The sequence below is a fragment of the Tilletiaria anomala genome, assembly GCF_000711695.1.
Source record: "Tilletiaria anomala UBC 951 chromosome Unknown K437scaffold_24, whole genome shotgun sequence".
NCBI classification, from domain to species: Eukaryota; Fungi; Basidiomycota; class Exobasidiomycetes; order Georgefischeriales; family Tilletiariaceae; genus Tilletiaria; species Tilletiaria anomala.
Genome location: NW_013546998.1, coordinates 33,538 through 60,595, shown reverse-complemented (window position 1 = coordinate 60,595; position 27,058 = coordinate 33,538). Strand labels below are relative to the sequence as shown.

The window sequence follows — 27,058 nt, the reverse complement described above, 5'->3', positions numbered from 1 at the left end:
ATCCGCAGCAGCTACATCGGCGCAATAATTACCACTGTTCAGCTTTCGGCCGAAAGTGATGGCACTAGTTCCAACCCTAACTCGCAAGTTTCTCTGTGCAAGGGATATCTGCAATGCGTGCGCACGGGGCAACCGGCAATGTGACGCCGCCGCCATCAGCTCTGCGCCGGCAGCGCCGCTGGAGAAGAAGAGGGCGATGGCCTCTTCGATTCGTCGTTGCAACAATGGTTGCCTTGTATGACGGGCGATCGCTTATGAAGGCGACGATCGAGAGCACATGTCATAGCCTACAAGCTGCATTCAAAGACGCATATCCTATCAGGCTAGAGCCTCTTCCAGGAAGAAGAGATGCGCTCGCTATCTCCCGTCGCTCATTCTCTATCAGCCAACCTGACCCGCCACCGCTGCCTCCACACTCGTGGGGCGCATGCCCTCCTAAGCCCGTCTAGTATCTCCATGTCGAGCTCATCACCACGCCGCTTGCAGGCCCCAGCTTCATCCTCTTTCCTGTCTGCTGGAGAGCCCTCTGTTAGAGTCTCGCAGGTGTCTCGCCACCTGCACTCGGGGCCTGCGCTCGCCATGGCGTCCTCCGCTTCCAGCACCGCAGCCGCATCATCCAAGCATGGAAAGGCGAAGGAAGCAGACGCAGGCGAGCCGCTTGTACTCGCATCTGCCAATGGCAACCTCCGGACAATTGTGCTCAACAGACCAAAAGCGCTGAACGCGCTCAATATCGAGATGATCCGCCTGATCCGCTGGCACCTCGAATCGTTCGCCAAGGAAGCGTCCTCCGCATCCGTCATTGCGCTGCGGGGTGAGGGGAGGGCCCTGTGTTCGGGTGGAGACGTTCTTGCCGTCGTAGGCGCCGCTAACTCGAAGGATGAAACGCAGAGGCAGAATGCGTTGACCTTCTTCCAGGAGGAGTTTGAGCTCGATCACATGATTGCCACGCTTGGCGAGAGGAGCAGCGCCGCCGCTCTAAAGGCCGGCAGCTCCGCTTCTCCGAAAGCATTCATCAGCTTTATGGATGGAATCACAAGTGAGTCGACGCTCCGAGCATACTCTTCTGCTTGCCTAACCATGCAGATTAATCGTCACCTCCTTGCGCCTGCCTCTTGCAGTGGGAGGAGGAGTGGGCCTGTCGCTGCATGCGCCCTTCCGTGTGGCGACCGAAAATACACTCTTCGCGATGCCAGAAACAGGTATCGGCTACTTCCCCGATGTCGGCGTCACGCGCTGTCTGGCGCGACTTGACGGCAAGATCGGCCAGTACCTTGGGCTGACTGGCGCGCGCATCTCAGGGCCAGAGGCTTATCTGATCGGCATCGCTTCGCACTATGTTTCGTCGAGTAACATCCAGACGGTCCTCGACCGGCTCGCACAACTACCGCAGGGCCAGGGCGGTGACGCGAACCAACGCGTCGCGAATCTGCTCGATGAGTACGCCACAGATCCATTCAATGCAGACGCGAGCGAAAAGCAGCGCGAGATCCTCCGCACGACGCCGTTCCTCGGCGAGAAGCGTATCGCACTCGATTACGTATTTGGGCAGCCAAGCGCCGAGGCGATCTTCTCCGCGCTGACCGAGCTGAGCGCCGGCGGAAACGAGAGCCAGGCTGCGCGCGAGCTGAGCTCTCTGGCGAGGGGCCTGAGAAACGGCGTCAGTGCGGACATTGCCAACTGGGCAGGCAAGACGCTGGAGACGCTCAAGACCAAGTCGCCGCGATCGCTCAAGGTGACGCATCTGGCTATCCAGGAAGCGCGGCGGTTGGACGTCGACGAGGCGTTCCGCTTCGACATGCGGCTCGCGACAGCATTCTGTGACCTGAGCATCGGGCGCGACTTCTACGAGGGCGTGACCTTCACGCTCACCAAGGACCCCACGACGGGCAAGCGCCGTGAGGGCATCGCTGCATGGGACCCTCCGTCGCTGGCGCAGGTGGACGATCAGCGGATGCGCGCGCAGTTCTTTGGCGGCGCGGACGTGGCGCAGCGCGCCGGGCTACGCATGACCATGCCGGTGCTGAGCGGCCTACCGAAACCGGACACTTCGCGCGAGGCGAAACGTGCACGCGAGCATGCTCTGCGTGGCAAGGGCCCGCTCGGGTGGGAGCCGGCGTACAATCCGTTCGCGCTGCCGAGTGAGGCAGAGTGCGCCGCGCTGCTTGAAGGGAGCCATCCCGCGGCGAGCAGCGTCAAGCTCGATGTCGACGAGATGGTCGATGTCCTGCGCAGGTACAAGGGTGAGAAGCCAACGCTGCAGCTTAAAGTGAGCGACTGGGCGCAGCGCACCTCGCAAAGGGGCGCGGGGCGACAATGATCAAGGTGCTACATGATGATCTATCCCACTTGTATTATCTTACATCCCCCCAGCAAAGGTCCACATCAGTAGCTCCCAGAACTGCTTGCCCAATTTGCATGTTCAGACATAGCCCATTCACGAGCTCGTCTCGGTCGATTTAGCCGCTGCTGCTGCATCGCAACTGTTCTCCCCGACGGCACGCTGTACTATATCCGAGCCCTCTTCCGCTTCTATCATGCCTGTTTCGACCAGGATGGTGTAGACGTGTATGCCGCTGACCCTCTCGAAAAAGCGCGTGGGCACACCCGCCTTTTCGAGTTCGTCGACGTGGCGCAGGTCGCTGGCGTACAGCAGGTCGTGCGTTCCACAAGGGGTACGATGCGCGTGCCGGCACGCTTGAGAAGCTGGAAACTCAACGGGGCGTCCCTCTCGTCTGTACGGGCGACAGGTACGAATGCTTGGACACGTCGCTGCCTAACAGTACGTTCGCATTTGCGTCACTCGCCTGCGGCGTGGGGATGAGTAGCAGGCCCTCGAGGTCTTGCAACAGATGCGCAGCCTACTCCAGCGTGCCGACAAACGCCGTGACAAAGTTACGGCAGCGTGGAATGGTGAGCATCGGGTTTCGCGAAGATCGCGCACTCTGTGACGGGAGCAATGAGGACGAGGTTGTTGGGCAGCAGGTCCGTTGGATCGCTCGAATTTGTCGTTGATAGCTTCGCCTGAGACGGTGCACATTGGATCAGGACTGTGTGCAGTTCTGCAATGGCGCGCAGCATGCATGCTGCGATCCCACCGTCTGCGCTAAAAGATGGAAAAGACCAGCCGAAAGGTCTTGGATGGCCAACATGACTCGAAGTTACAATGCAGCTACCGATCACGACGCTGGTTGACTCATCTGTCGCCCAGGAGGATAACCTCATGCCTTAACATCTTGGCGCCGCGACACACCTGGTCGTAGATCGCGACGAAGCGCGGGAAGTTGACCACGGAGCTGGCGCGCAGCGTGAGGTCGTAAGGGACGATGGACAGACGTGCGTGCAGCTCGACGGCGAGGCGCATGAAGACGGCAGCTTGCTGGCCGCGTATGCGGAAGACGAATTCGCCACCGGGGGGAAGTAGAAGATGATTCGCTTGAGCGTGAACAGGTCGACAGCAGTTCCATGAGCAACAGCGGGGGGCGGGAAAACATCCGAGCACATGCAGGCGAGGGTCATGATCCCGCGAAAGAGGGAGCACAAGATGATCTTGGCACGCAGCGATGCGTCAACGAGACCCAGGGCTCGAAGCGCGGCAGCTCCCAACCTTTATTTGTTTCATGTCGGAGGTTGAAAAAGCGTGGCGTCGCGGGGGCTTGGACTGAGAAAGTCTCTACTGCAGCCTTCTGCGGTCACGGTATGTCAGCACAACCTATAAACAGTTCTGGGGTAAACGCACAGGCTCGGCTCTATGCCGCTCGCGCGTCGTGGGCTGTAGAAAAAGCATCAGCTACTCGGCTCGCCGCGGGAAGACAGAGGCAGACGGAGGCGAGGTAGAATTAGAAGACGAGGTAGGGGAAGCAGAAAGGAGATCCATCAAACTATATATGTACATCTACTTTACAAGTACACGCTCCGATGTCTGTGATGGTATTTGTTTCAGGAAGAAGGGTGGAATGGTCTACGCACTTGCCGCTCATGGTTGGTGTATTAAAGGATGGGTTTGACTGACGAGCGGTGGCATGTATCACGTGATGTGCTGGTTAGGGTAGCAACCCTACTTTATCGTAGCACCCCTGCGCCTGCCGGTCTGTGTCATTCTCTAACTACTAGTCGAATATTAGACTCTCGGCCGACCGCCATCTGCTGGCATACACGGTTGCTTATGCCACCTCCTATATCAGCCAGCTCCAGACCCACAACAAGAGAGATCCAAGCCCGCGACCAGTCACGTCAGTCCATCCATCGCCCCCCCGAGTCTGCAGCAACGACCACAGGCCGCCGCTGCCGTCGTTGTCGTTGTCGTCCATCATGGCGCAAGTCCTAGATATTGCCATGCGCAGTGCGTTCCTTCGTCACTCCTCCTCTTCCTGCCCCGCGTAGCGAATCCTGGAGCGATGTGCAGCAGCCCTTTGATCTCCTGCTGACAGAGTCGTTACCTCGCCCTTCTCTTTCATTCTGCTCATTGTCCGCCCACCGATGATGGAAATTTGGCCACCGCAGTCCCAGAGTTCTTCAAGGGACTGCGGAAAGAACGATTGTCCGGGTTACGGCCGGTGGGCGAGTTTCTAGATCACCAGCGCATCAGCAGGCCGCAAGATCTCAACGAAGCAACGCAGGTGAACATTCGCCGCCACTTCCCGCAGCAGAAATGCCACACAGAGTCACTCTAGACGGGTATGCGAATGCTGACCCTATCCTCTCCGCGATCCCGTTCGTGCTCTTCCACAGCGCATCACATACAACACGCGGCATTTCTCAGGGAACTATCTGCTGCTAATCATCTGCCTCGCCATCTATGGCATGTGAGCCACGCAAAAAAGAGCCCGCATCCCCTGTTAGATAGCTAATCATATCATCTACCTCACCCTCCGCTATTGCGCATTCCCAGCATCACCTCGCCGGCGCTGATTGTGGCCGTCGGCTTCCTCGTCGGCGGGTTCATGCTGATCAACCGGTTCGCGCCGGAGCCGATGCAGGTCGGCGAGCACGTCGTGACTCAAAAGTCGCTGTACACGGTGCTCTTCTGCATCGGCATCCCGCTGCTCTGGTTTGCTTCGCCGTTCGCGCTCATCTTTTGGCTCATCGGGAGCAGTGCTGTCATCGTTCTTGCGCACGCCATCTTTATCGAGCCACCCGTCAGCAGCGAGTACAGCTCCGTTGAGACCGTGTAAAGGGTGGTGGCTGGTGCATGGTGCAATGTGCACGAGCGGGGACACCTGAGCGTGTGCTCGTTCTCACTTGCACGCAGCCCTCCAGCTTGTATTGCTAGTACAAGTACAAATTACACTACATCCTTGTGCTGAAAAGGGAGAAGCGGACACTTGGCGTCGTGCGGGGAGTAGAAGAAGCGGAGGGGGTGGGATGAATGTCTCTCATCCTATTGAATGTGCTCCAGGCAGCCAAGCGTTGAGTCGCGAAAGCAGCACCCATTCATCGCCGGAGGGCTTCTTGGTGCGCCATTCCTTCACAACGTCACCAGCCACCGCTCTGTCCATGGATGCCTGCCCCGACGCTGCCGAAGAGCACGTGTGCCTGGCCTTCAACAATGGCTTGTCATACCCGACGATGACCCTCTCGCCAACCATCGAGCCTGTTGGAGGGCGGAACGAATGACCACCGGGATCCACATCCTCATGAACATAGAGAGGAGTCCAGAGTCATCCAGTCGAGGCTCAGTCCATTCATGTGTATTGTAATCGTATACACGTCCTGGCACCTGGCAGCCCGCCTCCAGAGGGCACACAGGACACAGTGTGGAGCTTCATTTGGCCCTGCGTTGGAAGAGGTGCCATGGGCACGCGATAGAGTAGACTCGCGCGTTGGGCGGCCCCCTGTGCCCCATCGCCAGGCTCATCGTCGGCCTATCCAGCTACCGGGTGACCGATCAAAGCGATCACACATAACACAACTCACTGGCGACATCTTAATCCATTTCGTGTGACGGGCCGCGCACGTCGCTCGTTGCTAGTCTGTTCCAAGCCTTGCTTGTGCCTGCATTGAGCGGTTGGCCGCAGCGGCGCATCCAGCAGAGGACCGTCGATCAGGATGGACGCCGCTGGCGGCAGCGGCCTTACGCGTCGGCGACAAGCGGCTCCAGCTGCCAGCACCAGCTCGTCGCAGCTGCTCTCACAGCGAGCCCAGGGTAAGCGACCTGCTTCTGCTGCAGAAGCAGAGGAAGCCGACAATGGCAAGGTCAAAGGAGGTGGAAGCACCAGCAGCAACGCAGCGACGAGCATCAACACCATCATCAACGACTTCGACGCCTATGCCAAACGTACACAGGATCGGCTCGAGGCATGGTTCGGCATTGCCGAACCGTCCATCTCAAATACATTAGCTCCGAATGCATCGTTCCAACATCTTGCTCCGCCTCTGCGATCGCACGGTCCAGCTTCTTCTTCAATACGAGACCAGGTACCTTCCTCTTCGTATTCTTCTACCATTATAGCAGGCGGCGGACCATCAACATCCCCGTCATTAGTCTCGCATTCGCCCTTGCTCGAGCACGTCGGTGGCACGTCCAACGGCTTTGCAAACGACGGGCACGTCGAAGATGACGATGGAACATCGCTCGTCTATTTGCACCGCGTCCGCCCGGACGAGACGCTTGCAGGCATCTCGCTCCAGTACGGCATCGAGCCTGCGCTTCTGCGCCGCGTCAATAAGCTCTGGGCAGGCGACAAGCCACAGATGCGCGGCACGCTCTACCTCCCCGTACACGCTTGCAGCCGCTCGCCCCACAGCCGCACGCAGCAACAGCAACAGCCGCAGCGGCAGGAGGGGGAACATTCGATGATGAATCACACCACGTCGCCGCGCAACGACGCTGGTGGCGGAGGCTCGCGACTCGACGGCGCCGAATCGTCTTCGGCCAGGTCCTTGGGCCACGGGCACGGTGTCGCACTCGGCTTCTGGAACGAGGAGCGAGGGCTCGTGCGCGAGATCGACCGGCAGGAAGCCGTGTCCGCTGTTGCAGCTGCAGCTGCGGCTGCGGCTGCAGCCGCACATGGATCGAGCGGCAATAACAATCCGCCGCCCTTGCAGGAGGATCATCGACGGCAGCACGATCGCGCCGCCTCGTCGTCCCCAGAGTTTAACAACAAGCAGCGCGGCTCTGCGTCGCCTTCCCACGCCTTGCAGCCCTCGGTGTCATCGCGCCCACGCGCCGGCTCGTTCTACGGCGCTGGCGGGGCTCAGCATGCTTCGCCGCAAGTCTCGCGCGTGCCCAATGAAGAACTCAAGTTCTTTTCCTCTGTTGCTGCTGCTGCTGGGAGCGCAGTCGGCACGCACGAAAGGGAAGGCTCACATCGTCCCAAAGGGTCGACCGGGTACGGCCAGAGCGGGCTCGATGATTTGCTGCAGATTTCGCAGGAACGCAGCGCTGCAGCAGCAGCGGCGGCGGCAGCGAGAGTGGGAGGAAGCAGCCAAACAGGCAATGCTGCCAACAGCAGTAGTGCCGTTCTGCTACCCGTCTCGCACTCTCCCGAGCCTGAAGCAGATGTGCACAGCGGCGGCGGAAGCGGCGACCTGGATGGGCGCAGCGACACAGACGTATCGTACAGCGACCGCTTGGCCGAGGAGCGGTGGAAGCCCAACAAATGGACCCTCGGCGGGTCGAAGAAATCATCGTCGTCTTCATCATCCGCGCCGCTCGCTCGTGGGTCCTCGGCGCATGGTTCGTCGAACGGCTCACTTAGCGTGCTCCACACAAATGCATTCGTAGCGATTGCAGGAGGAGGAGGTGGTGGTGGTCTACGGCCGTTGCACCTGGTCAACTCGCGTTTGGGGAGCACAACGAATACACCAGAAGCGCCGGCAAGCATACCCCCTGCAGAGCAAGGGTTGCAGCGCGCGTCGTCCGGATGGAACGATGCGCCTCCTGCCGGCGCGAATGTTGCGCACGCGTACTCGGGAAAAGCCAATGCGAAGCAGAACAGCAGGAAACCGCACCACCGACTGCTCAACGACCTCGTCGCCGGCCTCCCCCCAAACCCGGGACCCGCCAGCGGCTGGCAGCGGCCGATCGGCGCCAGCTTGCCGCCGCCTCCACCCGGCCAAGGCAACAGCGGTGGCGGCGACGCCGAGGGGGCAGGTGGCGCCGGAAGAGGATTTGGCAAGGTGCTCAATGACGCGCTGCGTGGACGGATCAGCGTTGAAGGCGCACTAGAGGCAATGTACGATCAGGTCACGGGCAAGGCGCCTGCACCCCCCTGGCGGGCGGCAGGATTGATAGGCCACACGACATTTGCAACTGGAACATCAGGAGGAGCTGCTGCAGCTGCAGCTGCGGCACCGCCGCGCCGGCTAGATTTGCGATCGAACGGCGGTAGCTTGGGACGCGTCAGTGCCGAGGAGGCACGCGCCTCCCTCAGCTTACGAGTAAGCATGGAGGACGACGCAGGCGCCGAGGGGCGGCATCTGAACGGCGTTCAGCTTGATCATCTACACTCGGCCACTTGTGCAGCAGCAACACCATCCTCGATCTCTTCAAATGTGCAGCCGCATTTGCGCGCTGCAAACAATCTTGCGAATGGTTCTGGGCCGCGTAGGGTACGCTCACGTGCAGGGTTGAAAGATGTAGAATGGCACAAGGAATGTTGAGCTTAACGTTCAGCGATAGAGGAGGAAAGCACACATTAAGCATCATCTATTCCGCACATAGGAAGCGCTGGTAAACAGGGTTGGACGTCTCCTCAACATAGACGTAGCCAAGCTCGTGATCGAGCCAGTGTTGGAAGGTTGCATGGTCTTCCGAAGGAACCTGCAGGCCAGCGAGCACTCTGCCAATGTCGGCGCCGTGGTTCCTATAATGCCAGAGCGACACGTTCCATCCAACACGCAGGCCCAAAAGGAACTTTCGCAAAGCACCGGGCCGTTCCGGGAACTCTGCCATGCACGCAAGCATAAGGGGCGAGCCCACACGTCAGCTGTCTGAAACAAGGGTTGCTACTTGATCGTCTGACCATACTGCTTCGCTCACCAAATCGGAAGAGTCGCTCGTTTGGCACCTTGCAACGGCCGCCGACAAGATACCTCGCATGAGTCTTCGCCATTTCATTGGCGCTGATATCCGTCACTCGCATACCAGACGCTCTAATGTTTGCCATGATGTTCTGCAATTCCATCTCGCGCGGATCAAGAGGCATGCTGCCTGCCGGTGCATTTGCTTGCGCATCCTCAGCAGCTTGTGAAGACATTTCCGTCGCTGCAACAGCCGCTGAAACTTTCCCAGATGCCAAATCCTGCAGAGCCGCTGTTTGTTGTGGAGTTGCTGCCGCAGGATTCACCGGGCCCGCAGATGCAGGGACACTGGATGCGGGCGCTTTGCCGTCGAGGAAAAAGCTGAGGAAGACATGGGCGACCTCGTCGCTGTGGTAGCGATAGCTAAATTCGGTCAGAGGGCGTGGATTGATGTGTGAATGTAATTCGAGGAAGCTCCCCGCCTTCTCTGGAATCTCCACGTGTAGCAATGCCTCGCGGCGCTCGCCCAGTTCAGCTCGCTCAGCCACGAAGCGCAAGCGACCGAAGTTCATGTTTGCGCCAGAAACGACAGAGATGAACGTCTTTCCAGAGCCTTGTAAGCCGTGCGAACGGATGTACTCCTTCATTCCTGCGACTGCAAGCGCCCCAGACGGCTCTGGGATGGAGCGAGTGTCTGTACAATGGCAAAACGTCATCAGCGCCTTTCGGGAAGCAATTGCAGATCGAAGTTCTCACCCTCGAAAACATCTCGGATAGCCGCACAGATAGCATCGTTATCCACTCTGACCATGCCATCCACCAAGTCCTCGCACACTCTGAAAGTTTCCTCTCCAATGATCTTGACCGCGGTTCCATCTGCAAAGAGCCCGACCTCATCCAAGGTAACCCTCGTACCGATCTCTAGGCTGCGTGTGAGCGCATCCGCATCGTAAGTTTCCACGCCTATGACCTTCACATGAGGTGGAGCGATGCGCTTCACATATGCCGCGACGCCAGCCAGCAGGCCGCCACCTCCGACGCAGCAGAAGACAGCGTCGACTTTCGACATATCAGTCTGTCTGCAAACTTCGACGCCAACCGTTCCCTGGCCGGCGATAACCTGTGGATCATCAAATGGCGGGATGATAGCTAGCCCATATTGCTCCGCGAGGCGAAAGCATTCGGCTTTCGCTTCATCGAAGTCGTTACCGTGCAGGACAACTTTTGCTCCGAGTCGGGCAACGTTGGCCGTCTTGATGGTTGGAGTCGCGACGGGCATGACGATCGTGCATGGCACGCTGAGATGCGCACCAGACATTGCAACGCCTTGCGCGTGGTTGCCTGCACTGCACGCAATGACGCCCTTCCACTTTTGCTCTTCTGATAGCTGGCGCATCATGTTGAAAGCGCCTCGAAGTTTGAAGCTGAAAACCGGCTGCAGATCTTCGCGCTTCATCAGAATGTTGCAGCCCAGCTTCGTGGACATGTTCACAGCGGGCGATAATGGCGTCTGCTTGACAAGTGAATAGATGTCCGCCGACAGAATCATTCGCAGATAGTCCGGAGTACCATCTGGTTGAAGATGATGCGGAGGAAGCTTGACATATTGGTGCCAGGGGTATGAAGCTCTCCCAGCAGCTGCCGCGAAGCCACGTGCGGATTCATTGGGCGCCGAGACACCAACCATCGAAGCTGACTCTACCACTGCATTCCCTGATGGTAACGCGGAACTTCCACTGTTTGTGAGGGAGGGCTTGAGAGGCGCTGCATTGTGCTCGTGTGTCTCTTTTGCCTCTGCGACAGTAGAGATGGTCGAGGTCACATGCGACCCATCGGCGGCCAGTATTGGGCTACCGTTGACAGCGCTTTTTTGCAATGAAATGTTAACCGTATCGAGAGCATTCTGGAACGATTTCTGCCTGAAGGGCCCTGGAACCCATACAGGCGGGGGGTCGGAACGTGAGTGAGGTGCAGACGAGGACGGAGATCCTGGGGTGGATGGGTGATTCCAGAGGGGAGACGCCGCGGCCAGCGTTTGCCCCCGCCTCGGCTCTTCTTTTGCGGAGGAAGACATTACTTGCATTGCCTGGCTTGCCGCTGAATCAGACTGCTGACTGCTTCGTCCTTGCCAAAGCAATGGTCTTCCTAACGTGGGCGAAGGGAGCAGGACAACGGACAAAGTCGAGCCATCGGATGATCAACAGCGGCGAATTTTAGGTCAGGGAGATTCTACAGGTGCAACTAGTGTTGACCCAGTCTTCACGAATTTCTCTAAATGCAAGATGCATGGTCCTTGTCTGACACGGAGGTTGTCAGTTGATGTCAAGTAGAATACAAATGAGGTGTCAAATACAAGATGCTGACATTGTTTTGCGATCGGGCCTCAACGAAGAGCATACAGGGGAGGCCTTCGCCGGATGACTTCTACCGTCTTCACCTGAAAATGTCGTCGAGTTTGAGCGCGATCTCCTTCTCGGTCATCCTGATATGCTTGGATGGATCGCGCGAAAAGCCCGATTGGCGGTGCTTGACAATGAACTTGTTGTACAGCGGGCAAATCATCCTGAAATACGGGAAGGGAGATAGTAAGATTTCATCTCTGTTGCCTGTGTGCGCGGCAAGGCTGAACCCTCACCGAGATACCTCGCGAAGCAATTTGGTGCGGACTTCCAGATCCTCCTTTGAGAATGGGAAAGCGCGATGCAACTGTTCCATATCATCCAGGCACTCGTAGAATCTAGCCAGTCGATCTTTGACGATCGCCTTGTCGTTTCCACCACCGAGCGAGGTCGCCAATTTGCTCTTAGCGCCGGACGATTGTGTCCCACCCGCAAGTGGTACATCTTCCATCAGCGCCTGCACGCAAGGCCCCCACGCGTCCAAATAGGCCGTGTGGGCAGATCTTAGAGTCCCTGAAAGCATGTCATCGCAATCTTGACCCAATACTTCGAGCATCGAAACATTGTTGTTCTGCGAAACCGGTGCAGCTGCCAGCTCTCGCTGCAAGAATCCAACATTGCTGTAGGGTAGGGCCAAACAATTCAGCCTTGTGTCCAGGCCGACTATTCTCAGATTTGAAGCTCACTTGAGAAGGAAGATTGCGCTTGTGCTGGGTTGGCGAATGCTTTTGCTGCGCTGTTCTAGCGCCGACAGGAGGGTAGCGACAATGTTATTCAAGTAATTGACAAGGACGTTGTGGTTGGCTTGCTCCTCCTCTACTCCGTTGAGCGCCACATTCAGCATTGGCGGTGCGTTGGTACCCGGCATCAAATTTCCGCTTCCCAGCTCCCGCAGGACTGGTCCGGAAATACTGCGGAATTCATACACTTGCAAGAGCAGGCGAAGGCTGTCGTAAGAAATATCATGCACAGTGGTGCTTGCCGTTCCCTCAGTTTCATCGTACTTAGCGGACACGGTGCTGATTCCATCAATGACTTGCCGCAAGCACCCGGCGCAAAGCTGCCTTTGCGTTTTTTCCACCCCTCGCAGCTCCCGGATGGACCCTTCCGTTTTTCTCGCCCGGGCATCAGCAGTCATATGGCCTGTGAAGGCCTTCTCGAACGTCGGAAGGCTGTGTGCGAGTGTAGAGACGAAGTCCAGCACTAGACCGACATGAAAGGACAGACTTCCCAATGACCTCTGCGGCTTTTTAGATGCATTCGCACGGGTCAGAGTTGACGACACGTTGCTCGCGGTGGACACTAGCTGTGAGAGCGGCGGAGATGCAATGTTGATAGTCGTCTGTGACACCTCTGGCGGCGGAAGAGGATTCATCGACGACAGCAAATTAGCCGCCTTTTGTAGCTCAAACTAAAAGTATGACCGTAGATGTGTTCAGCTTCAGCCACTGAAGTGTTGGAAGGCTAGGAAGATGCTCACACTGCAGAGTTCATAAGTGCTCTCCACAAGACTTTGAAATCCTCCCATACCGCGAATGTATGTGTTTTCTTCGCCGTCTTCGCGCGCAACGGAGCCTGATGCCCTCGTCTCGACAAAGTCCAGAACCTCAGTGTGGACCATTGACAGAGAAGAGACGACAAAGGCGGAGCGAGCGCTGATGTATGCGTTCAAAGCACCCGTGAGGTAATACCCACCGGAGCGCATGCCGGCCAAATAGTTCAAGATCGGGATGATGGCCTTAAGCAGAACGTCCGAAAAGGCAGGTATTTGCATGCCTTGATATGGCGACGATATACGTCGTTAGCAACATGTTTCCTCGAACGACGCGATGAAAGGGATTCTGTCCTTACCTCTTTGTAAGTGCTCTCTTGGATCGATAGGTTCGCTCTCGGCTTCCACCCAACTTTTCAATAAGTTAGAGAGTCTGTCCGCGCCAACGGCCATCAGCTCTTGAATTCTCCGGCCACTGGCATTGTTGCCGGTGGATTCGACGTAAGAGTATGTGATCTTGATCTCATCGAGGACTTCGAGGTAGGCCGGGACATTCTGCAGTGATCGAGAAATGATGTCAGTTTGGGTCATTCGTGGTCAATCGTCGGTCATGCTCACATCTGCAGACGGCCCGGTGCGGATAATCGGTTCCAAGTCCGCAATTGAAGCCTGCTGCGTTTCCGTCCGCTCAAGTGCAGCGAGCGTACGGTCGATATTGACCTCCGCTCTGAGCAAGCGCTGAGTGCTGCGATGCAATGGGACGATGCTGCTCTCCAGGCCGCGCAGGCGGCCGTCGAATGAGGAAAGGATGGCCGTGATTCTTCCCGTGAGCTGGTTCAGCTTCAGCTGCGATTGCGAGAGAAGCTCGAGCTCGCCGAGCTGTTGCTCCGTGACCGACATTTCAAAGGAATAGAACCGGTGTTGAATGGGGCTGTTTCATTGAGTGTCCAATCCACTCAGAAGAGTGCTAGGTCCGACCCGCAGTGACAGCGGTCCGTTCGACCTGCAGCGACTGAGGTGACATGCAGCCGCCAGGGCGTGCTTCGGGCGTTGAACCTGAACGGCTCGCAGCTCTTTCGCCCGCCCAAACGAGTGACCAGCCGAAGTCTCCGTGACAATGGTTTGAGTCACTCCAAGCTTGAGTACCACCCATCGTCATGCCTGCGTATATAATGACGAGGATAGAGTATTGATTGAATCAACAATTGCGTACCGCCAGGCAATATGGCGCACCGTTCCGCCCGATCATTGCACAATATGTACATGCAACTGGCTTCGATGCCACCTCGACTAATACAAATGCTGCATCGCGTTTCCCTGCTTCCCTGACAGGCTCTCCGGCTCACTTCTCTTTCCCAGCTCTGGCGACATCAACCAGCCGCCCGTCCACAAATGGGGCGATCACAGCAAGATTATCATTGCTAGTTGCCAAGGCCTCAGCTTCTGCCTCCGTCAGCGTTACGGTGCCTTTGACGTCCGTTGCCGCCACTTCCACCCTTTGCGGCGCGGGTCCGGCTGTCGAGGCTGGTTGCGAGATCGTTGGAGATGTGGTAGGAACCGGAGAGGATGAGGAAGACGCTCCGTCATCTATGCACGTATCCGCCTTGTGACCGCCACCCAAGCTAGTGCGCCCGGCACCGCTGCTACGGCCCCTAAATATTTGTGTGACTGTGGAGAGAACAAACGTAGTGCTCAGCAAGTGGTGACATGAATGGATCTCCCCTAAGAGCTTCCTTGGACCTACTGTTGTCGAAATCACCATGCCGCTCAGAATCTCCTATGTGCATCGCATGCCGCATCCCACTGGGACTCTGATCGACGACGCGTTTGAGTTCGGCCAGTCTGTCCATCAGATGCTTGGCGGCAGGCCTCTTTGGAGTACTTGGCGACGCCACGACCGCTTCTCTTTTTACAGATGCTGGAATAGGCGCATCGCAGGGGTTTGCATCTCCGCCCCTTGCGTCAGGTGCATGCTCAGGACCTGTGCCGATGAGCATGGCGCGATCCAATGCACTGCGCGTGCGCTCAGAAAGAAGAGCGTCATGTATCCGTTGGCTCTTCCTCTCCCTAGCAGGCGGTGAGCTTTCTTGCTGGGTGTTGAGGTGCTCTTCCGTTGGGTTGCTCTTCATTGCATTACCGCCTCCTGCAGTCGCAGACTTGTTGGACTCGTTGGCGGCTGCCTGTGCGCGCAACTGTTTCATGCGCCACACAAAGGACGCGCCCAGCAGGTACTTCCTGACGAGCGTGGACATGAGCACGCCGTTCTCGTCATCAATGCTGCCGTTAGATCACACACGTTGAAGACTCAGCCGAGGGCAGCGCGGGAAGATTTTCGCTGCACGCAATGTAATGAGATGACTCACAGATAGCGTCCGCGTGTAAGCGCCACGAATCCATCATGACCTTGGGCCATGTATTCCCTCGTCACGACACGATACGTTTCATCTCTCTTGATCTCCTCGCCGAGCACCATTGCAGGCCTGTACACGAGACACTCGTACCCGTCCTGATGTCTCGAGCGCGCTATCTCGATGCGACGCGCTTTCATCTGCCCTTGTTGTTTCTCGGCACTGCCGCTGCCTCCTGTTGCATCGGTACCAGCATCAGTGCTGTCTCCAGCGAGGCTCGGCACCTCGAACAGATGCCCATCCGCTACGCGCCGAGCACTGAGCACTCGCTGGCCCGACGGGCGTGTGCTATCCCATTTGACGCACAAGCCCGCCAGGATGGGAAACCTGCCCTCTTGCTTCGGGTACGCGCCGAGCGCGTTTTCGAGTGCACCCAGCACGTCGGCGCCGCTGAGCTCCTTGACGATAATCGGGTCGTCGAACGGCAGGATCTCCAGGATATCACGCAGAGAAATCGGGCCGGGTCCGTAGATCGAGTCGCCGCGGATGGCTCCGCCGCACAGCAGCGCCAGGTCCACACGTCGCGGAGATGGCCCTGCGGAGGAAGCGGTGCCCGCAGAAGAGCTCATAGTGCTCGTGCGTGCAGGCGCCAATTCGCCTCGCTGCTCTTGCCCGCGCAGGGCATCATCGTACGCGTGCAGGATAATGTCCGCGCAGCTGCAAAAACATATACAAAATAAAGCGTTAGCTCCACATGCTCAGAGTGAATTGTGCGGCCAGCTGAGGCTCACAAATCACCAAACGCATTCTCTTCGGTCCGGATATACTCGCTCCTACAGTCCCAGGCCGTCAATGAGTTCGCAACCGGTTGGTCGGTAGCCAGGGATATACGCTGCATGAGCGTGTCTAGCTCTTGCTTTAGCGGCTGCAAGGGCGGATATGAGGTCGGGGTGCCCTTGGGAGACAGAGGGGGATGGGCAGCGGGTCGATGGCGCTCGACACGCATCCTCGATATGTGCCAGCCGACATCGCTGCCTGAGTTCCGCTGCACCTCGAGGGTGATACTTGACAAGTCACGGAAGTCGGTGCCAGACTTGACGATGCAGCAGCCGTCGTCGTGTTCGGTCCCGGGTCCGCGCTCGAACTGCTCGCCTGCGAAATCGGCAGGAATCTGGCAAGCCTTGCCGATGTAGTAGACATGATCGTGGCCGCCTAGGATGAGGTCTATATGGTCCAGGTGTCCATGTGAATTGTTTTGACGACGCGTATGAGGAAGAACAGCACCAACCTCTTTGGCGAGGTCGATGTCATTTGGCAGACGAGCGTGCGTGAGCGCAAAGACGAGGTCGCACTTTCTGCGATTGCGAAGCAGGCTGGAAAGTCTGCGTGCCGTTTTGGCCATCGAGCGATAACGAAATTCGGGAGGGAAGGATGGAACGGTGGCGATCCAGTCACGCTCGATGAGGCCGATTATGCCCACTTTGAGACGGCGGTTTGTCGTGCTGGAGGAGGCAGGTGAAGTACAGGGGAGATGTAGATAGGTAGTCCAGTAAGGCAGGGTGCCTTCGACCTGTCCATCTGTCGCCCTCGGCTCGTCTCCATCGACTTCTTCGCTTCCTCTGCCTTTCCCCTCGCCCCTACTCGCATCCCCGGAAATGTTGGCCACATTGCTGAATACCCACTTCCACGTACATTCTTTCATCAGACGAGTCAGGTGAGGGAAGCCAAAGTCAAAGTCGTGATTCCCCAACACGGCGGTGTCCCATCCACAGGCATTCATAAGCGGGAGCATGTGCTCCCCCCGTGTGACGCTCGACTCGACAGAGGGATTGAAGACGTCGCCGGAGAAAAGTGTGAGGCCGGCACGCGGGATGCCATCATGGCACTCGTCGCTGTCTTCCTTGGCGGCCGAAGCTTGTGAGTCGGGCAGTGGCTGGGGTGGCTGAGGCCACTCGGACCTCAGCCTGTGAATAAGCGCTGCGAACTGAGACGCACAGTACTCCTGCGACTTGCCGTCCGACTTGACGGACTGGCGGATCCGGTAGACATCGTTGGCGTGTAAGATGGGCAGGCGCACTGTCTCCACGGCTCCATGGTTAGCGTTCGCGGAAGGCGCTGACGTTGACATGGCTCCGACCCGCCACTGGCAGATGTTCCCCCGGCAACCCTCTACGTCCTCTGTGTTTTTTCTCGAAGCAAAGGACCGTTCACCCCCACCATCGCCACCGTGCGCTAAAAGTCAACTATAGGTATAAACTGGCTGGACGGACAACGTTGAGAGGAGCGAGAACGAGCTCAGCACTGCGCAACACTGTTATGATCGGGGATTGAAGCGCCGGGATACACACAACCCTACTTTAGCGAGTGGATATATCGCGACGCGTCTCGATCGCGTCCGACATGCCCGCCTCTCGTTGTGTGAACCAACACTCGACACTTATGCTCTTGACAGAAGGACACCAGCATCAGTACGGGATCGAGCCCTTGGGATGCATGCACTTCGAAGGGCCTTCTGAGGTGGAAGTGTGTATGGTGCAACATGAACCAGTCCCCTGTCTGAACCCAAAGTGTGTATGCTGCCGGCGGACAGTGTCCCTAGACGTCGCGGGCCAAAGTGCTTCGTCCCGGTTCTTTGCGTCCACTCTGTTGGGACATGATGACAGGCACATGCCACATCGAAGGGCCGAGGAGCGAACATAAGGCCGTAGCTTAACGAAAATGCCTGCGCTGGAGCACATTCACGATGGCATCAACTGCAGTGCTTACCATCACCACCCAGTTCTCTCGCGCGTATACCCGCACGTCTTCACGCTCAGCGCCTACTTTCAATCGCTTTTTCCGCCTCGGCAGTATAACCAGCTCATCTCGGCTGTCGCGGAGCAGCTCGCGTCTGCTGCCAAATTGAGCGATGTAGATGGCAGAAAGCTGACAAGAGACGAGCAGCTAGAAAAGGCAAGGGACAAGGCGACAGAGTGGATGGACGCTTACCTAGTCGGAGTCCATGAGTCTCCTCCTCCGCAGCAGGACACAGACGACGAGTCCCAGTGCAGCACAGCGCTTACTCCTGCGTCGCTGCACAGCCTTCAGGATGTGACTATCACAGGAACGACAAGCCAAGGAGCTCTGTCCATTGATTCGCTGACATACCTTCTCGTTCTCCTCTTCAGTTGATCTTCATCTCTCAGCAGATCCTCCTCGCCCAACGGCCTAGCCCATCGTCTAAGCATCCGCCTGCAAACATCCTCACGCTCGGATATCGACCCGCCGATGAGCGATCAAGCTCCTTTCGGTTACCTCTGCCACTCCCCTTTGCCCTGGCAGAGGCTGCATCAGCCTTGTCGTTGCATGTGCATCCAGCCGCATGCGCACGAGCAATCACGAACTATGCCCTCAACACTTCCCTCACGCACATCCTCGAATCGCCTCTCTTTCACGCCCTGGCAGATACAACGACAGGTAGCGCATATCGGCACTCGGCCCTGCTCGTGCACATATTTACATCCACCTCCCTCTTCAGGCGTATTGACGCGGGCCTTCATTCTGATCATCTCTCCCAGCGAGGAACTGAAACCAAGGCTGAAGGAGGAGGCAAGCGGGACTCAAGGCAGGGTCCACATCAGTGCTACTTTCAGCTCTGCGGGCGTCCCCTGCCGGATGTAGTGCAGGCCCAAGCCCAGGAGGCGCTTGTAGGGGCTTCTAACGGGGCAAGTGGCGCGAAGCGCAAATTACGCGGCCACGATGGTTTCCTGTCCATTAGAAACGACTCAACTGAAGCAACGGCAGCAATAAGAAGGAAGAGGACGAGGAGAGGCAAGACGCGGGGTCGAAGCCAATGGGTTGGGCATCCAGCGTTTCATGGTCAGGATCAACAGCAGGAGCCCCAGGGGATATCATCCCTCATCCCACCTCCACACGCCGGCACGAAGGTATCTTACAATCTGCTGAAGTGCAAACACCCTACGCATTGCGCGAGCATCAGTGCCACTGGACGGGTCTCTCAAGCTTGCGCTCATGAGAATCTCCCGCGAGCGCCTCAGAGCAAATCAGGAACCTGCTGGATGCGGCCATTGACGAGCATCGCGCTTGTCCGCTCCCGCACCTTCTATGCGCGTCCTACGCTGGACCGCATGAAGAAGGTTTGCACCGGTCTGCCCCCCAGCCACGTCTTTCAGCGCAGCCGCAAGGCTGGCATGGTCAATCACTGCTACTCTTCAGACCCGCACACAGCTGTAGGCGCTTCGCAGAACATAGGTGGACTTCGTGTCGGCAAGGGGATAGGCGCGGCAGCAGCGGCCAAGTTCATCTTCCCACGTTTGAACTCGTCTTCGAAAGCATTCTCGCATCCTGAAGGCGGTGGTGGCATCTTTGGTGGCAACGGCCACCGACAGCGTGGTCTAGGACGAACGACCTCAGCCGCGTCCAGTCGTGACGCTGTTTCCGACGGACTTGGAACCACGCGCCGGCGCTGGCGCGCCCATCAGACACAGACGGCGCGACGTGCACGACATGTGCTCAAGTACATATTTCCACGGCAGTATGGCCTGCACAACGTCTTCACTTCCGCCACCTCGGCATCAGGTTATGGCAACGCCGCCGGGCCAGGCCTTGGCGCCGGCGATAATGCAGGCTCGGGGCCGACTAGCGCGGCAGGTGCAGGCTTTGTGACTGCACAAAGGTTCGTCGACTATGTCTCACGCGAAGCGGAGATTGCATACCACGTTGCACGGCGAGGACGGCGGCCTAAGTCAGCAGGCATGTCCGCATTTATCCCCTCGTCAAGACCACCATCAACGGTAGCAGGAGGGGTACCCGCACGCGCACAAGTACAGGCACGCACGCGACCAGCGGCAGCGTTCAAGACACCCTGGCGTCTCAAGCCGGTGCTGCCCATCGTTCACCACATGTTGCAGAGGCATGACCGCCTAAACTACCGCGCGCTGCTCAACCGATGCGCGAAGAACATGGTGCCCAGGCGGATGAGTCAGGAAGAGCGCACCTTGTTGGCACGCAGCTTGGCTGAGGTTGCCGATCGGCCTGATCGGACGCATGTACACCGCAGTGGAGGATGCGGGAACGCCGACAGAAATGGACACGGCGACGGTGTGGATACCTCGAGCAAATTGGATGTAGCGGCAGAAGTGGAGGGGGATGCCTCGCATGAATGGCGCAAGGTTAAGCGCGCCGAACAGCGACGAAGCGGCCACGAAGAAACAGACAGTGTCAAGAAAGCTGTCGCTATGGAACACCTGGCCAAGCCGGTCTTTCAGCACTTCGTCGTCATGCACACGCAGGTCACCCGGTTCGCCATTCAGGTGTTCAGGTACATCATTCCGAATGCCATGCTTGGTTCCAAGCACAATCGGCGCGTGCTGGAGAAATGTGAGTTCTCCTCAAGGCGATCTCAGGCCCGAGGATAAAAGTGAGTGACGGGATTGCATTCTTGCATTATCGTTTGCAGCCATCAAGCTTTATGTGACAGGCAGGCGTTATGAAACGGTGACACTTCATCAATTGCTGCAAGGCATTCGGCTGAGCGATATCTCTTGGCTCCAACCCGCGGGCCGCACCAAGACCACGCGCGAGGACGACCTGCAGCGGCGGTCAATTCTGGCCGAGCTGATATACTATCTCTTCGACTCGATCCTCACACCTCTCCTCCGGACGACCTTTTACGCCACCGAAGCCACTGCATTCCGCAACCGTGTTCTATACTTTCGGCAAGACGATTGGCTCTCGCTCAGTGGCCCTCTTCTCGCCCGCGTGAGGGACAGCCTCTTCTCACATGTACCAAAGAAGGAGGCGCTCGCGATCATGTCGAGCCGCAAGCTTGGCTACTCGCACATTCGCCTCCTGCCGAAGGAGCGCGGCGTGCGCGCAATCGTAAACCTGCGACGAAGGAGCACCAAGCAGACGCCCACGTCGGAAGAACGTGAGCAGAAGAGCATGAAGCAGCGCATGCTGTTGAAGGCAAGCGATCGCAGTGGAAGCGCACCGCTTGGCAACTCCATTAATCAGGTCTTGCAAGCCACGTTCAACATCCTAACATATGAGAAAAAAGCGCAAGCCGATGCATTCGCGTCATCTGTACTCGGACCGAACGAGATCTTTCGTCATCTCAAAGACTTTCGCGCAAATATTCTAAGCAAGTCTCTCGACGAAAGAGGCCGTATGCCACACCTTTTTTTCGTCAAGATGGATGTCCGCACTGCCTTCGACACCATCGACCAGGAGCGACTTTTGAGCATCGTACGACAGTTGCTGAAGCACGATGGTTACTATATTCAGCGATACACACAAGCCGCCGTGCAAGGTGCCGAAGTCAAGGTCAACTTCAAAAAGCATGCAAGCCCCGCCAACCAACTCCGCGTCTTTGAAGATTTCGCACAAGAGTTGGCGGAAGCTCTGCGTTATGTGATCTTCATCGATGGTGTGATCTCATCGCACGAACAACACATGAGCGTCCTTCAGCTGCTCGAGCAGCATATCACCGGAAACCTTGTCAAGATTGGTCGAGACTTTTATCGTCAACAGATCGGCATACCCCAAGGCTCCTCACTCTCCACGCTCCTCTGCTCATTTTTCTATGCAGACCTAGAAAGGGAACATCTGGGATTTGTACGCAAACCTGGCAGCCTTCTCCTTCGTTACACGGACGACTTCCTCTTCGTTACAACCGTCCGTGCTCGTGCCGAGCGCTTCGTTGAAGTCATGTCCGCTGGGCACCCAGACTATGGCTGCTTCGTGTCGGAAGAGAAGACGCTTACTAATTTCCAGCTGTCCTTCAAAAATGGCGGCTTCGTGCCACGCGTCCTCTCCGAATGGTTCCCTTGGTGTGGCTACTTGGTCAACACTAGAACTCTGGCGGTGCGCAGTGATCTCGATCGCTACAAGGAAATTGGTTGGTGTTATCTATTAGTGACAGCGGGTAGGGAGGCGCTGACATTCCGGGTCTTTAGACATGCACGACACCCTGACCGTCGAAAGAGGTAAGCAGCCCGGAAAGGCGATGCTTGCGAAGTTGATGCAGTGAGTCTTCGTCCTGCAGCTTGCCTTTTGCTTCGCCATTATTGACGGATCCTCCTCGGCAGGTCGCTCAAAAGTCGCGCGCACATCATTTTCAATGACACTGCCCTCAACGACGCACAGTCAATAGCCACGAACATCTATCAGGCTTTCCTGGTCGCGGCCATGAAGCTGCGTGCGTACTTGCATTCATTGTCATCGACCAACTCCGGTTGGAGCGCCGAGTTTCTCTTCAACTTGGTCAAAGCTGGAGTTCATTTCGCTCCGAAGGTTATACTGGCGCGCGCTAAGCGCAGCAAACGCCTTCACAGCCAGGCTGTCTGCCGCCTGAACATGGAAACAGTGGCTTTGTAAGTCGACTGGTCTTAGCGAGCGGTGCGAAGTCGCTGACCATTTCCGCAACCTTGCGTCTTCAGTCTCGGCTTTGACGCATTTAAGCGCATCTTTCGGATACGCCAGCATCGCCGCTATCGTGCATTCCTACTTCTGCTCGAAAATCAGCAAAGGTCGGTTCGAAGCCGACGTGTGAAGCTACGTCATGTGCGCGACACAGCGGATCAAGCTTGGAAGTCCTCTTATAGTGTTGTAATGAGCATGAAATTCTGATGAAATACATGTTGTCTCAGTCGTCCATGTCCGAGTCTTCATCGCTCTCGGAAGCGTCGCTGACGGCTTTTCCATTCTGCAAAGTTTGCATCTCTTCGTTCGTTGACACTTCCTCGTCTTCTTCACCAATGACTGCCGTCATGGAACTTAGCGTAAAGTCAAGCATCGCGGCTTCCATAAGGAGCCTGTCCGCGCGCGAATAGTGACGCTCAGTGTAGAGTAGCAGAGATTCGAACATTGTCGATGCATCGACCATCTTCGAAAACTTGTCTCTAGACATGTTCACCCCGGCTTTCCCCGATTGCGTTGTGCCACCGAGACCCTTTCCTTGTACCGATTCGAACGCGTCAATGATGTTCTCCATGGTGTGGAAACGCAGGATGGCGTGGAGAATGGACTGCGCAATGTCGGACGTGCGAGTTGACGTGTTCCAGTCACGAACGTGGTGCAAAAGCTGCACTAGCTGCAATGGCGGTAAGGTCGCGATGATGCGGTCGACCGAATATAAGCCAGTGATACTTTGGCGGTCTTTGAGTCGCTCTGCGTCCTCTTGGGCTTTGTTCGCATCTGCATGTCCATTTGAAGATCCGTTGAGCGCAGGAAGCACGCCAGCATTGCGCAGAATTGCGTCTGCAGACAGCATGTGCGCACCGGATCCTGTAAGAGCAGAGTCCAGTAGAGCTCCGGCTGCGGCAGCTGCGTCACCTCCAGGTCGTTGCGAAACCACAGTGCTGAACAGATGCAAAAGCCGTCTCGGATGGTTCATGTTGAGCGCGAGGTGAATAGCATTGCGATAGTCCTTCGCAACGAGGAAGTTGGAAAACTGTTGTTCCCTGCGCGCGCACACACAACATATTAGTCGAAGATCCATGCACTTGACATCATTCAGAAGACGGACTCACTGTTGAACTTCTTCAGACGTCTTCTTCTGCTTTTCAACCTGTTCCTCCAACGTGCGGTCTTCCCAAATGCGAATCATACTGTCGGCGCCGACCGTGATGACGCGCTTGTCGTCCTTAGTGACAGCCAGACTCCACACTTGTTCTTCATGTGCGTCGCCTGTCCATGCGCAGATCTCGTCTTTCACGTTCCACAGCTTGACGAGGCCGTCGCTCGCGGTGCTCAGAAGCTGCATCCCCGCCACGATGAAGTCGACCCGGAGCACGCTGTTGGTGTGGCCTTCAAAGGTACGCACGCAAGTAAAATCCTGCAGCGACCAGAGCTTGATCGTCTTGTCCCCACTAGCCGTTGCGAACGCCTTGTCGACTGGGCTGAAGCGGACGCACCAAACACCGCGCTTGTGGCCTTTACACGTGCTGAGCAGCTTGAGCGACGCACTCGCCGCCCCGCCATTCGCTTTCGATGGCGCGCTGTAAGTGAGCGTGAACACTTTGGCAGTGCGGTCTTGCGAGCCAGATATGAGAAGCGCATTGTTCGGCGCAACGTCAACGCTGTTGATGTCTTTGTCGTGGATCTTGAGCGTTGTCAGCGATCGCAAGCGAGCCGGCTCGGCGTTCTCTAACGCGGACGTTGCGAGAGGTGTCAGATCCCAGACTTTGACAGTGCGGTCTGAGCTGGCGGTGACGAGGAAGGGCGATGCTGAAAGCGGTGAGCCTGTGTGCCCTTCTGCGGGTGCAGCTGGTCGCCTCGCGAGGGCTACCGCCCCAACAGATTCGGCATGTCCTTGTGCCACACCAACACACTTCCAGCCTACCTCGACAGAGGCATAAGCTCTTGGGAGTGGCGCCCAAAGCCGACAGGTCCGGTCTTTGCTACCACTGGCAATCAGTCCCGCGTCACAGCTTCGATCGAGACAAAGGACGTTATTTGTATGCCCGCGCAGCAGGCTGACTGAGTGCGCGCAATTCGCCGCATCTGCATCTGAAGACGAAGCTGCCGGCGGCATCGTGTAGACGTGAACCGCGTGTGAGTTGGTGGCGATGGCAAGGTGCGTGTCCACTTCCGGTGCCTTGTTAATTCCATTTGCTTCGGGCTTAATCGCTGAGGATAGCAGCACGACATCAGTCACCTGGTCATTGAAGCCCACCATTTGCTTCGTGAGGCTGAGCGGGGCCAGCAACTTTGCCTTGTCGCCGAAGGTGAAAGGACATGAACGGAATGCGAATGTCTGATCAGCATGGACGACGACGAACTGCGTGCCAGCCGGTTGCCCGCTACTCTCTTCGCCTGATGACCACGTCAGGTGTACCTCCTGCACGCCTCTTGTTTCCTCGTCTTCGTCATCGTCCCCCCCCAACTTTGCATTTGGACTAGCGCCGACGTCCTCTGGCTGAACAGCGATGATCTGCGATCGACTAAAGTCCCAAATGCGCAGTTTACCGCTGGAGCCAGCGCTGTAGAACAGCTCTTGCTGTTTGCCGCTTCTAGTATCGTGATAGTTTCCGCCCTCGACATCGCCATCCATAGCTACGTCGAGATCTTGCGTTACTGCCTGCAATGCACGAGCTGGCAGCTTGCTGCCGCTTGGCAGGAAACCAAGACACTCTACAGACTCGCTTGCATTGACTGCCTCGACAAGCTTCCATTCCATCTCCTCGTCTTCCGCCGCTTTGCTCTTCTTCAACTTCGTCGAATCTTTTGGTACGCTCTCGCGCCGTTTCGCGCCCGCTGCTTGAAGACGCCAAATGCCCATAGTCCGATCACGAGCGCCAGTTACGAGGCATCTGCCGTCTGCACTGACAGACAGGCCGCGGACGACTGAGACGTGTGTTCCGAGCGTTTGGCGCGGTTTCTGCTGGATACCGCCTTTGCTTGTGCCAGGCGTGGACGATGATTCGGATGCGGTCGCCAAAAGATTCCACCATCGAACGCGTCCATCGACCGAGCCGGTAAAGAGGTTTATCCGGCGCTGCCCTCGGCCGGCTTCCCCCTTTTGCTTTCCTTTTCCGGCATCTGACACGCCACTTGCTGGTAAAAACACATCCCACGCAAGCGCGCTGACCACACCGCCGTGGCCTTTGAGCACATGCGTACAGTATCCGCCTGCAACATCCCACACCTTGACTGTTCCATCCGAGGACCCTGTTGCGAGCATCTGCAAGTGCTGTTCGCCATTGCTGCCGCTGGTGGGTGCACGTCGTCGGAGTGCAGCGCTGAGCGATGAAGATGCTGAGAGAACAACGATAGCGGCCTCATGCGCGCGTGTGATGGAACGTTGTAAGCGTGCTTCGACACGGATGACCGGCTGCGAATTTCCACCCTCATGAGCCGCTGTTGGCACAGCGACAGTGACAGTGACGCTGTAGAATCTCAGGAAAAGCGCTCGCGTCGCGCTGACCATCGTTGCACTTGTTTGTTGAACGCGAAGCGATGGGATTTCTGCAGTACCTTGATCTTCGGTCGATCCAGATACATCACTGACTGGACTCCATCGAACGTTGCTGAGCGTGAGAGCCGCGAGTTCGTCCCCGTCTCCCTCAACTGGCTGCCCGAGCGGATCCGCTTGCGTAGGGATGCCATGATGATTGATCCGTGCGATAACTTGACCCGTGAAGCTATCAGTCACAAGGATGAGGTCGTCGAGCGTCGTTAAAAGTAGTAATCGTTCCTCCGTACTTGTGCTTGATGGTGATGACGACGATGAGGCAGGCAAAGGGACGGGTAGGATAGCAGTGCAGTTGCCCGTCCCGCTGCCACCAGCGTAGAAAGGCTCAAACGACTGCGTGAGACGGAGGTCGGATTTGAAACGAGGCGGCTTTCGAAAAGTATCGGGTACCAAGGCTGATGTCTGCTGTTGCGTCAGATGGCCTGCAGAAGAAGGACCAGGCGCAGACGAAGAGGAAGACGCTCCGCCACTGCGGCCCGCTTGCTGTGCGAGCAGTGCGGCAATCTGCTCTGGTGAAAGGACGACGGCGTCCGCCATGGCGTCTTGAGGAATTGCTACAAGAACAAGGATGAATCAGCAATGCCGTCCTTGTAGCTGGACGGAGGAGCCTGTGAACTCACGGCGCTGTGACCAGGCTCTGGATTGCAATGTTGAGAGTTCGCACCCGGGCGGTTGCTGGCTCTTGTGCGTCAAAAATTTCGCCCTCAGTCCTGTATACACAGTGACGGCCGAAAAAAACGCAGAACAGCGACGATACAGGCCCACAGCTTCCAGCTTCCAACCGCAAGGGAGCTCAACGCGTGGCACCAAAGCTCCTCTGGCAAGCCTCGTGGGACAAAACCATTAGCAACCTCATTTGCTTGCAAGAAGAGTGACAGAC

General features: G+C 57.2%; 9 protein-coding genes across 9 annotated transcripts; 4 read left to right on the top strand and 5 right to left on the bottom strand.

Annotated features, from left to right (window-relative positions):
- The first annotated feature begins 232 nt into the window (after positions 1 to 232).
- K437DRAFT_255480 (ClpP/crotonase) lies at positions 233 to 2,523 on the top strand. The gene is made up of 2 exons (XM_013388709.1): positions 233 to 1,039; positions 1,122 to 2,523. Exons 1-2 carry the CDS (start codon positions 457 to 459, stop codon positions 2,318 to 2,320), a joined length of 1,782 nt encoding a protein of 593 aa, XP_013244163.1. The 5' UTR covers positions 233 to 456; the 3' UTR covers positions 2,321 to 2,523.
- K437DRAFT_273395 (uncharacterized protein) lies at positions 2,438 to 3,878 on the bottom strand. The gene is made up of 3 exons (XM_013388708.1): positions 3,254 to 3,878; positions 2,945 to 3,024; positions 2,438 to 2,735 (listed from the first exon to the last, which is right to left on the bottom strand). Exons 1-3 carry the CDS (start codon positions 3,517 to 3,519, stop codon positions 2,536 to 2,538), a joined length of 546 nt encoding a protein of 181 aa, XP_013244162.1. The 5' UTR covers positions 3,520 to 3,878; the 3' UTR covers positions 2,438 to 2,535.
- A 433-nt stretch (positions 3,879 to 4,311) lies between these two features.
- K437DRAFT_245485 (prenylated rab acceptor PRA1) lies at positions 4,312 to 5,309 on the top strand (the record flags this gene model as incomplete). The annotated part of the gene is made up of 4 exons (XM_013388707.1): positions 4,312 to 4,342; positions 4,504 to 4,619; positions 4,732 to 4,805; positions 4,892 to 5,309. The coding sequence occupies 4 exons, from the start codon at positions 4,312 to 4,314 to the stop codon at positions 5,172 to 5,174; spliced, it is 504 nt and encodes a 167-aa protein (XP_013244161.1). The 3' UTR covers positions 5,175 to 5,309.
- Positions 5,310 to 5,709: 400 nt separating this feature from the next.
- K437DRAFT_255477 (carbohydrate-binding module family 50 protein) lies at positions 5,710 to 8,869 on the top strand. Its single transcript, XM_013388706.1, has one exon. It carries the CDS (start codon positions 6,049 to 6,051, stop codon positions 8,602 to 8,604), a length of 2,556 nt encoding a protein of 851 aa, XP_013244160.1. The 5' UTR covers positions 5,710 to 6,048; the 3' UTR covers positions 8,605 to 8,869.
- On the bottom strand, positions 8,651 to 10,651 carry K437DRAFT_222529 (putative ILV1-anabolic serine and threonine dehydratase precursor; the record flags this gene model as incomplete). The annotated part of the gene is made up of 3 exons (XM_013388705.1): positions 8,651 to 8,889; positions 8,984 to 9,658; positions 9,721 to 10,651. The coding sequence occupies 3 exons, from the start codon at positions 10,649 to 10,651 to the stop codon at positions 8,651 to 8,653; spliced, it is 1,845 nt and encodes a 614-aa protein (XP_013244159.1).
- A 746-nt stretch (positions 10,652 to 11,397) lies between these two features.
- On the bottom strand, positions 11,398 to 13,755 carry K437DRAFT_267572 (uncharacterized protein; the record flags this gene model as incomplete). Its single annotated transcript, XM_013388704.1, has 6 exons — positions 11,398 to 11,527; positions 11,600 to 11,983; positions 12,050 to 12,774; positions 12,844 to 13,139; positions 13,215 to 13,410; positions 13,474 to 13,755. 6 exons carry the CDS (start codon positions 13,753 to 13,755, stop codon positions 11,398 to 11,400), a joined length of 2,013 nt encoding a protein of 670 aa, XP_013244158.1.
- A 276-nt stretch (positions 13,756 to 14,031) lies between these two features.
- On the bottom strand, positions 14,032 to 17,412 carry K437DRAFT_255474 (Metallo-dependent phosphatase). Its single transcript, XM_013388703.1, has 4 exons — positions 15,995 to 17,412; positions 15,219 to 15,920; positions 14,600 to 15,132; positions 14,032 to 14,523 (listed from the first exon to the last, which is right to left on the bottom strand). The coding sequence occupies exons 1-4, from the start codon at positions 17,329 to 17,331 to the stop codon at positions 14,198 to 14,200; spliced, it is 2,898 nt and encodes a 965-aa protein (XP_013244157.1). The 5' UTR covers positions 17,332 to 17,412; the 3' UTR covers positions 14,032 to 14,197.
- Positions 17,413 to 17,639: 227 nt separating this feature from the next.
- On the top strand, positions 17,640 to 20,857 carry K437DRAFT_83068 (uncharacterized protein). The gene is made up of 3 exons (XM_013388702.1): positions 17,640 to 18,293; positions 18,371 to 20,622; positions 20,683 to 20,857. Exons 1-2 carry the CDS (start codon positions 17,922 to 17,924, stop codon positions 20,618 to 20,620), a joined length of 2,622 nt encoding a protein of 873 aa, XP_013244156.1. The 5' UTR covers positions 17,640 to 17,921; the 3' UTR covers positions 20,621 to 20,622; positions 20,683 to 20,857.
- A 1,943-nt stretch (positions 20,858 to 22,800) lies between these two features.
- Positions 22,801 to 27,000, bottom strand: K437DRAFT_245475 (WD40 repeat-like protein). The gene is made up of 3 exons (XM_013388701.1): positions 26,799 to 27,000; positions 23,735 to 26,732; positions 22,801 to 23,665 (listed from the first exon to the last, which is right to left on the bottom strand). The coding sequence occupies exons 2-3, from the start codon at positions 26,713 to 26,715 to the stop codon at positions 22,849 to 22,851; spliced, it is 3,798 nt and encodes a 1,265-aa protein (XP_013244155.1). The 5' UTR covers positions 26,716 to 26,732; positions 26,799 to 27,000; the 3' UTR covers positions 22,801 to 22,848.
- Between the last annotated feature and the right edge of the window lie 58 nt (positions 27,001 to 27,058).

Bases quoted from the DNA above. Each gene is read 5' to 3' on its own strand.
- K437DRAFT_255477 (XM_013388706.1), top strand. From the start codon at position 6,049: ATGGACGCCGCTGGCGGCAGCGGCCTTACGCGTCGGCGACAAGCGGCT.
- K437DRAFT_255480 (XM_013388709.1), top strand. From the start codon at position 457: ATGTCGAGCTCATCACCACGCCGCTTGCAGGCCCCAGCTTCATCCTCT. The intron at 1,040-1,121 runs GTGAGTCGACGC...TGCCTCTTGCAG, and splicing joins CTTTATGGATGGAATCACAA to TGGGAGGAGGAGTGGGCCTG.
- K437DRAFT_273395 (XM_013388708.1), bottom strand. From the start codon at position 3,519: ATGACCCTCGCCTGCATGTGCTCGGATGTTTTCCCGCCCCCCGCTGTT. The intron at 3,025-3,253 runs GTGTGTCGCGGC...GCACCGTCTCAG, and splicing joins TCGTCGCGATCTACGACCAG to GCGAAGCTATCAACGACAAA. The intron at 2,736-2,944 runs GTGCGCGATCTT...TCGCCCGTACAG, and splicing joins CTCATTGCTCCCGTCACAGA to ACGAGAGGGACGCCCCGTTG.
- K437DRAFT_255474 (XM_013388703.1), bottom strand. From the start codon at position 17,331: ATGTCAACGTCAGCGCCTTCCGCGAACGCTAACCATGGAGCCGTGGAG. The intron at 15,133-15,218 runs GTGAGTCATCTC...ATCTAACGGCAG, and splicing joins CTTACACGCGGACGCTATCT to CATTGATGACGAGAACGGCG. The intron at 14,524-14,599 runs GTAGGTCCAAGG...TTCTCTCCACAG, and splicing joins GCATGGTGATTTCGACAACA to TCACACAAATATTTAGGGGC.
- K437DRAFT_83068 (XM_013388702.1), top strand. From the start codon at position 17,922: ATGCCTGCGCTGGAGCACATTCACGATGGCATCAACTGCAGTGCTTAC. The intron at 18,294-18,370 runs GTGACTATCACA...TCTCCTCTTCAG, and splicing joins CGCTGCACAGCCTTCAGGAT to TTGATCTTCATCTCTCAGCA.
- K437DRAFT_245475 (XM_013388701.1), bottom strand. From the start codon at position 26,715: ATGGCGGACGCCGTCGTCCTTTCACCAGAGCAGATTGCCGCACTGCTC. The intron at 23,666-23,734 runs GTGAGTCCGTCT...GTGCGCGCGCAG, and splicing joins ACGTCTGAAGAAGTTCAACA to GGAACAACAGTTTTCCAACT.